The sequence below is a fragment of the Lolium rigidum genome, chromosome 7, assembly GCF_022539505.1.
Source record: "Lolium rigidum isolate FL_2022 chromosome 7, APGP_CSIRO_Lrig_0.1, whole genome shotgun sequence".
NCBI lineage: Eukaryota > Viridiplantae > Streptophyta > Magnoliopsida > Poales > Poaceae > Lolium > Lolium rigidum.
Window position 1 is genome coordinate 296,627,041 of NC_061514.1, and position 9,559 is coordinate 296,636,599.

The window sequence follows — 9,559 nt, forward strand, 5'->3', positions numbered from 1 at the left end:
GCTCAATCGATGCCAGCTTTTTGCATGTGGACTTGAAGTTCTGCACGAACAACCTCTTGAAGGCTTCCCAGCTGTCTATCGATCCATCTGACAATTTTCTCATCCATGATCTTGCGGCTCCACTAAGGTGGACCTGAATGCTTTGCATCGCCGTTGCTTTTGTGCCGCCCATTAGCGTTACTGTTTCCAGGTAGTCCACCAACCAGTCCTCTGGGTCTTGGAGCATGTCGAACTTTTTGTAGCTGTCGGGTAATTTGAAACTAGAAGGCACTTGAGTCTTGCGAACCCTACGGGTAAATCAAGGGAGTTCGCACAGTTCCTCTTCATTATCCTCTGTTGCTTGGCGATTTTCTCAGCCTCTATTTTCACGACCTCTTTCTTCTCGTGCTCTATCGACTCGCTCCTGAGCCGCATTGTTTCTCGCCTCGCCCTCTCTCTGGATATCTCGGGTCGCCGGCACTGCTCGTCGAGGACTATTTTGTCTTGGACTGTTACGGCGTGGAGATCTTGCGGGTTGTTGGATGACTTCTCTACCAGCAATTGCTGCTTCCATAACTTCAATTCATGCCATAGCAGTTTGATACAAAGATGCTCGCGGATCGCCCTGAGGTGGCCTGGTTGCCATCAGGTATGCATGTGTTGCCATGTAAGCTGCTTCTGGCATCTTGGGTGTTATATGCCCTCTCGAATCTATCGACATGAAGGACATGTCGAGATCTTGGACCAAATGTTCGCCTCGCTCTGCTTCGGGTATTCCTGCCATCCGAGAACGCGCTCTTCCATGATGGTCTCTGTGGTTGTTTGCTGAGTTCCCTGAGTGCGCGTCCAGGTTGGCTCTGCGTTCGCTAGACGCGTCCGCCGCAGCTTTCCTTGCATCAAGTTTCTCTTGCATCTTTTGTAACTCGCGTCTTGCTTGACTAAGTTTGTACTGATATGATGTTAGCTCCTCTGCCGATGCTTGTGTTGTCATCGGCTCTGTACCGTTTATGGCTCTTGCGGCTCTGTCCCATGCATTCTGAGAAAGCTGCACCCGTTCCCGTGGTTGAGCTCCCACGTATTTACTTCCTGTTCCTTTTGTGAGATCTGCGGGATCGACATAGGGGTTACCTAATGGGTCGAAAGCCTCAGATTGCTCATCTTCCTCTACTTCACGACCCGACGCTGTAAGCACACAGATCTGATGGTGTGTCGAGTTTGCGCTATCATCGAGCTCGGGATCTTGAATCATCGAGTTCTTGCCGCGTGATGCTAGGCTTAGAACCCGCGCATTATGCATAGGATAGGTGACACCGTCGTACAGATCGGCGAAGACCTCCCTGCTAGCGGTGAAGCTGGTGTTGTTGGTGAAGTCGAAGTTGGTGAAGTTGCCGGAGTCACTATCTTGGAGCAGATCGGTTTCCACGACCGACCCGAAAGTCATCCCGCCGAATAGATCAGCGAGTTTTCCGCTATCAGCGGGCTTGGTGATGCATGGTGGCGAAACCTCCTCGTCGCCTGACTCAACGGATGATGTTGACGATCCCGAGGAATCAGGCTCGGCCGCAGACGGTCCTGAAAAAATTGGTGCCAAAAAGCGGTGTGACCCTTCTTTCCCGACGAGGAAGCGGAAACTCCCGAACGTCATCTCCATTGCTTCTTCCAGGTTGGCATATGCATGCAAACGGGCGGGAGGGCGAGGAACAAAATCGACAAGACCAGATTGGATCCGTTTGCCTCCTTCCATCGCGTTGCTTGCTGCCGATGATGATGATGACGATGCCATCAAGATCAAGACCTTGCTACCTCCAATTCCCACAGACGGCACCAATTGATGAGGTATCGACTTGTTAATGCCTACAGATTGTAGACTTAGGGTTTCGTGGAAAATAGAGGGCAAGTAGAACTCGAAGGTGGTCAGACGAACAAAGGCATCCAACTAGAGAAAACACGGTGGCTAGGGTTTGCAATGATTCGATCCTTATTTCTTCCTCAGCTTCACCCTTATATAGGAGGTGAAGCCGAGGCTTTTCCGTGTCGTACAAGTACAAAACTATCAGGCCGCACTGGGCCTTTCCTTATATTGTTACAAGTTTTCCTACAATAACTCTACTTCCTTAACCCGCGCATCTTCGTCTTCTTGGGCCTCCAAAGTTTCGATTCCATGGGCCTTCGAGTTCAACCATGAACCAGGGGCATCTATGCGACTTGCCCCTTAGGCATAGCCATGTCACATAGAGCACACGGTTTTGTTGTAACAAAGCCATGTGTGATGTCTAATTTCGTCGTATGCCAATTGGCTAGGAACACACCGTTTGTTCTTACTAACCGTGTGCGGTAAACACTTTCACATACGAATTTTGTTTGGGGGGGGGGCTTCCTGGGCATTTTTTCCTCGCACGGTATAGCATGTATGCCCGGGAGCGCTAATCGGGTAGAGCCTCATAGACATCCACGAAACGCACATGGCATTCTTCACGGTTCGATGGTGCGATCAAGATCAAGACCTACAGTGACTCTTCGTCCTCCAACGATGACTCGACACTAGGGTCGGACACCGGTAGCGCGCCTTCACCGGGCATGAGGACGATAGGTACGGCCCATGAAAAACCAGGAGGAGAGGCGGAAAGCGGAGCTGCCAGCGCTGTCTCCATCCTCGCTCTGAGCGTCTGCACTGCTTGGTTACTTCCTGGCGGAGAGGCGGAAGCAGAGCCGCCAGCGCCGCCTCCATCCTTGCTCTGAGCGTCTGCAGTGCTTGGTAACTGGACACATACCTACGCCGGTGACCCATTGTTCCTCTAGTATTTTCAGCCATTTTTGCAGGTATAAGCGGCGGCCCTCGCTGAATTTATAGACGAGCCGGCGGTGGTGGGAAGGCAGCTAAACGCCGGGAAAAATTTGCGGGAAAGGCAAAAGAAATATGAAAAAATCACACACGGTTTGACTGAAAGAACAAGTTTGCAAAGGTAAATGGTACGCACATGACCACCGCAGAACCAACAGTTTGCGTTATAGCGCATGGTTTCTCTTTGGTGACTGTGTGCTATCTTCTCACTGGAGCGGGCTGGTGGCGGGCCAGCAAACGGTACGTTTTTTCTGTGGTCAACATTCAGTCACACATCACACGGAAAGGGTCTTTCATGTGTCACAGGGTCCTTAAAAAGCCCGATATGTACCAGTGTAGTAAACAAGAGAACAAGATGAAAAGTGCTAGTTCTTGCCACTTCGGGAGAATCCGAAGAGGGACCGAGGAGGAACGTAGGAAGGCTGAACTCCAAAAGCATCTAAATGTTTCTCGATCAATTTGCGAAAATGATTGCACCACACGTACATGAAAAAAAAAAGATGCTACTTCATTTCTGCCTTGGCTGTTCTATGGCAAGAACGTGGGAGCCTTCCTGACATTTGTAATCTGCTCAAAACAATACGCCATTTCGATCAGCCTTGGCTCGTACCCTCTCAACCCACCGAAGGACAGACCGAACGGCACCCCTGAATTGCTGTACCCGGCCGGCACGGTGATCGCTGGCATCCCGCCGATGGCGAGCACAGGGGACAATGCGCTGTCAGGTGTCACGACGGCGTCCAGCTCGTGCTCCTTCATCAGTTTCTCCAGCCCGTCGGCGGAGAGCTTGTTCAACCGGCTGATCGCCGCTTTCTCCATGGCACCGATACCGGTCGTGTTCTCGGCTGCCAGGAAGATGAGCTGCCCGATCTCCTTCAGCTTCTCCTGTTAAGCAGGCAGACATGTAAGTATCGTCTATTGTTTATAATGCAAAATATGGAATCTGAGTCTGAAAGTTTGAGCTGACCTCGACGGGATGTGCATTGTTGAAGTCTATGACCTCCGCAAGCGATCTGACCGGAGAATTTGACAAGTCCGACAGATAGGAGTTCAGGCTTAACTTGAACTCTGCCGGTAACGCAATCTGTTCGCCGTTGTTAAGAGAATCCAGTATGACACTAAGATTTTCTATTTCGAGGTTCTCTATCACGGTTGCTCCTTGCAACCTGCAAGAAAAAAATAAACAAAATGCAAGTTATGTGATATCATATCACACACGACCTACTGGCCGTTCCAATTTTTAACAAAATTGGCAATTGTGCGAGCATTGAGCATTTTATCGAAGAGGAAAATGTCAACTGTACCACATTCTATAAAAATGTTGTTGGTAAACCGTGTGTTGCACTGTCCCGTTTGCGTAGTTGAAGAAGCCGTTGGGAACCCCTATCCTCTTCCCCTGCAGGCCACCTTTCTTCAAGAACTGTGCATATCCACCATGAGGGATGTACTTGGAAGCTGCAACCGTGGCTGCCGCATCTAGGGCGTCATAGCCCACAATGGCGTCCAACACGTGGACCGCATCCGTAACGGTACGACAAATTGGCCTGCGGTTTTAAAATAATTATCGAGGTTCAATTTCTTTGCGATGTTCACAAATGATTGTATCTATTGATTGATTATAACCTAGATCCATGATATATTTTCCACATCTTTTTTTGGAAACCTTAGAAGAGAGGAAAAGAACATACTCACCAAAATTGCAATATTAGTGGCAAGATCTCATTTGAAAATAAAATTTTGGTCCATGTAGACTGAGTCAACCAATGTGGACGACATCTAGCTCGACATTTCCACTAATATGGAGAGAGAGATATATTCCCTCCGTGCCAAAATGAAGGCTTGATTTAATTTGCATGGTCTTCTAATGCACGATTTGAAACACTAGTATATACCAAATTATACAGGTTGTGAATGTTTTAAATGTATTTTTGTATTTGTCTCGCAATGTTCTTTCATTTCATGTGTGTGTGCGTGTGCGTGTGCGTGACGCTTTATGTTTTAAAACAGGGGAAGTACATAATAGATGTAAATATTATTATTTTCAATAAAGGGTGAAATTGAAATACTCCATCCATTTTAATTTACTTCACCTTTTAGGTTTAGTCAAAGTCAAATTTTGCAAAGAAAAAATACCAATATCCTTAATACCAACTACATATAATATGGATGTATACTTTACAAAAACTAGAACATAATAGATTTACATTGTAGATGTTGATATTTTTCGTAAATGTTTGGTCAAAATTTAAATTTTGAATTTGACTAAACTTAGAACACAAAATAATTGTGAACGGATGGAGTAGAAAGGTAGTAAAAATCACAACTTCAATGATTAAACTGATTAAGTAATGCATGGCTTTTGGCAAGGACTCATATATAATATTCATTTTGTGCAATAAAGATTTAGGCTAGCCATACTATATCTTAGCACTCTGGCCCCACAAAACTGTCGATGTTGCAGCTAATTAAGAAGCAGAGAAAGAATTAGAGTACCATAGGTGGATACGGTATCATAACGTATATTACGGGAGAAGTTAATGTCGAATAGATCTTGAACACATTTTTGCATTCAGGTTCTAGAGATCAATAAATATAATATGGCTATGATGCTACTTTATGATATCATGCATTCTAAAGCTAATATTAACTACCATACATGGGTATCATATGCATTATACTACTAGTTCTTTTTTTGAAATGGAGAACATGTCCCATCCTCTGCAATGATATATGCATATGGTATTCTTTATTATTTTATTCAACAAAGTCCGAATGCACCATGCAACATATGCACACCTGGCAATGAGTGAAAATCATTTCATGATACTATGATACTACCCACTGCGACCATCCTTAATGAGTAATTATTCATGTCTTTCAAGTACAACTACGCATGTATAATGTCTATTGTGTTTCTTTCCACAATGCCTATGTTTGAATAAATCTCTCTAAATTCCTTGCAAAAAAAAAGAAGCCCGACCGATTTGAACTCTATTCTTTATTAGTCCATCCATCCACAAATAAGTATAATTCTAGCCGATGGGAGGGGCTTCGCCACCATAGGGGCGCTATAGGGCCCGTGTCCAAGGTGCACTGCCGGTAAGGGCCTCGCCTCCACCGCACCCTTCCTCGCCTAGGCTCGCCCCCAACTCCCGCGGCTCCATGGTTCCTTCAGTTCTACATCCAGTATATCAACCATCTAACAATGGCAGGTGTCGTCCAGTTCTGGTTGTACTTTTTTACAGCCCAATGTACTTTTCAATCTTTTATTACATCCAGATGATGGCAGCAATGGCGAATGCATTTTTTTCCCTTTTTCTACATCCAAGAACTTGAACATAGTAGGTTCCCACAGATCTAGCTTGATGTAGCAAAAGTAGGTTCCCTCACATCTTGATTTAATTTATATTTTTTTTAAAATTCACCGGTGCCATTTTTTTACAGAAAAAGGAGGTAGCGGATGCATTTACTTTCAGTTTCGTTCGGTCTGAATTTTGCAGTCTACCAATGTAGTAGTTGAGATGGAGCATGAAGACATTCTTTGTCTGCGTGAAAGAAAAGTGGTGCGGGATGATGACATTTGGGAAGCTAGACTTTTCCACTTTTGAAACGGTGCGGGATGTTGAACTATTTTATTTTTATAATTGAGTGGGGGCACCCCCTAAGACTAACCAGCTGGGCACTCCAACCACTAGTACATATAAAATATAAAACACCACCCAAAACATGACACTATATTTGTTGTGAAATGTAGTTTTATAATATTTTGATTTGATATCATATATGTTGCTACATTTATCTAGTATAAAATTGGTCAAAATTTTAAAAGTTTAACTTAGGCTAAAACTTAGGTATCCACTATATATGTGTGGACGTCGGAGGGAGTATATTTTTTGAGCCCTTGGGGTCATCAACTATCTACCAAATTTAGTTTCTAGTAGAGACTATTTATATTTACTTACCCAATAGTGTCTTGCCTAGGTGAGATGGGGACGACCCCGGCCCGGCTGGTCAACCCCACCGTCGGCTTGATCCCGACCACCGAGTTCAGCGACGCTGGGCAAATTATGGAGCCGTCGGTCTCCGTCCCCAGCGTCACCGCCGCCATGCTTGCCGCCGCCGCGATGGACGACCCGGTGCTGGACCCACACGGGCTCGCCGTCAGCACGTACGGGTTCTGCACCAAAGCCACGAGATCAATCCAATTCATTCATTCTCTGGTTTCTCCAGATCGCCATTGATTGGAGCTAGAACAAGCTAGGGAGATCACCATACCCTGGCCTGGCCGCCGCGGGCGCTCCAGCCGTCGGTGCCGGGGAGGCTGCGGAAGTTGGCCCACTCCTCCATGTTCGCCTTGCCCACAACCACGGCGCCGGCGCGCCTGAGGCGGGAAACCACGCCGGCGTCCCTCGGCGGCACGGAGCCCAGCAGTGCGAACGAGCCAGCCGTCGTGTTGAGCGCGTCGCGGGTGCCGATGTTGTCCTTGAGCAGGATGGGCACGCCGTGGAGGATCCCGCCGGCGCCGGCGGCCAGGTATCGGCCGGAGGAGCGCCGGCGCTCGGCGTCGGCCCGCGCGGCGTGGAGGAGCGCGTCCGGGTTGACCTCGATGACGGCGTGGAGGAGCGGGTTCAGGCCCCGGATGCGATCGAGGTAGAACCGGACGAGCTGCACCGATGTGAGGCTGCCGTTTGTGAAGCCCTGCTGGATGGTTGCCAGGCTCGCCTCCTCGATCCGGAAGCCATTAGCGCCGGTGGCGAGCAGCACGAGGGCGGCGGCCAGCGCCAGCACCAGACGTAGCATCGTCGAATGTGTAGTCTGTGTCCACTGAGCTGTGGTCTGTGGTCAGCTCAACTCAGGCTGCTCACTCTACTTATAGTATTTTTTTATTAATTGGTCGGCATCAAGCAGAACACCATTTCTACAAGAATAGTATTTTTATTAATTGGTTATGCTTGACACGGTAAAAATTAGGCCTATCGATATGAACAACTTATAGAGATTAAATAAGCCATACTTATGAGAAGCTGTGCTGTGATAAACAATGGTGGTTTTGCTAGCGAGACACCACCCATCGTCATGGGTATCACGTGATGCACTCCAATTGGCAAAATTATACAAACTGCATCTCATATCTTGCCAACGGATAATACAAACAGAGGTGGTCATTATAAGTTCCGTTTGACATATGGGAATCGGCAACAAGTTTATCCTTCCTACCCCATTTTCATCCACTTGTCTTAACCTAGCATTATGGTGGACCATTTTAATTATGTTTTAACAAATTCATTTTATTTCATTATAATGTTAAAAAGTACTTTGTGGTTTTAGTCATTTGTTCATTTCAGATTACAAAATATATTCAACATATTATAATGAATGCAAAAGAGAGGGTGCTGCATCAACCACCTTTTTTTTGAGAGCTCACATGCCTTTATTCAAGTAGAAATGATAGTGGTTCCAAGAACCAAACGTGTCTTCCGGCTGGCAAAGACGTTGCATATCTTGCCAGGCGGTGAGCTTCTACATTTGACCCCCTCTTCTCATGCTTGAAAGAGGTGCCCTCTCTTTGTCGAGCTCTAATCTTTATCTCTGTCAGAATGCTCCTGAAGACGCCCAGGTTCTCGATCGCCATATAACCCCTGGACCACTTCTAGACAGTCCGAAGCCACACAAATATGGCAGCAGATCATCAGCAATGTCCAACGCCTCTCTGCAAGCTAGCGCTTCTGGGGATCCAGGATGATTAATTCCATCGAAAACGATTGCCCGATGCGCCCAGGAAAGACACCTGCACCTGATCGGCATACGACGCCAACTGCTCCCTTCATTGTCAGTTTAGCAACAGCCGTGTCCACGTTGATCTTGGTGCAGTTTGAAGGAGGAGGTATCCACTTCCCCGGTGGAGCAGCTACCGGTTTCCCTCCTCTCGCTTGCCCCTCTCGACCAACTTCATAGCTAATCTTTAGGTCGGATAGAAAGTGATTGACAAACAAGTTTGTTGCCATTGGGCTTTGAAAAACCTCCTCGTGAATGGCTTTCCACCGAGCATGCCATATTGCCCACATGGTGACAATCATACGAGTAAAGTCTGCCCCCTTCATAGACTCCATCATGAAGAAAAGCCATTGTCACGCAACAATTTCAGCCGACAAAGAGATGTGCTCGACAATATCCTCCGCTGACAGAGCCCAGACACAGCGCGCCAAATTGCATTCGAACATGGAATGCCTCCAGGAATCAGCCAGACCGCAGATTGAGCAAGCCGGTGTCACCTCCATGTTCCTTTGGTGTCGTAGATCCCCTGTAGATAGGGACAGTTTCGGGAACCTCCACAGGAAAAATTTAACCTTTGACGAGACGTCTATCTTCCACATCTTAGACCAGTCCCTCCCTTCCTCTGTTGTACGCGATGAAGCAGGTTTGGGATATTCAGAATTATCTCAGAATCCATCGGCAAGAAGAATTCTTCAATTCTCTCAACATTCCACCTTGACTCTTGATGAACAATGTAGTCACTCACCATGGGAGGAGCCCCTGCCCGCCGAGGTGCAACCGGGCATAACCTCTCATCCCTAGGTAACGCTGCATCAACCACTTAAGGGCGGCAAAATAGGCATCCAAAGGGACATCCAAACCAAGCAAGATGGACGCCCAAGGGGACATCCAGCCCAAGTGACCCAATGGGACATCAACCCATGACGGTAGCTGCAGAGCTAGCCTAAAATATGCTATTATTGC

General features: G+C 47.1%; 1 protein-coding gene across 1 annotated transcript; it reads right to left on the reverse strand.

Moving 5' to 3' along the window:
* Positions 1 to 3,349: 3,349 nt before the first annotated feature.
* On the reverse strand, positions 3,350 to 7,621 carry LOC124679153 (probable amidase At4g34880). The gene is made up of 5 exons (XM_047214963.1): positions 7,097 to 7,621; positions 6,784 to 6,998; positions 4,126 to 4,365; positions 3,789 to 3,987; positions 3,350 to 3,706 (listed from the first exon to the last, which is right to left on the reverse strand). The coding sequence occupies exons 1-5, from the start codon at positions 7,619 to 7,621 to the stop codon at positions 3,350 to 3,352; spliced, it is 1,536 nt and encodes a 511-aa protein (XP_047070919.1).
* Positions 7,622 to 9,559: the final 1,938 nt, after the last annotated feature.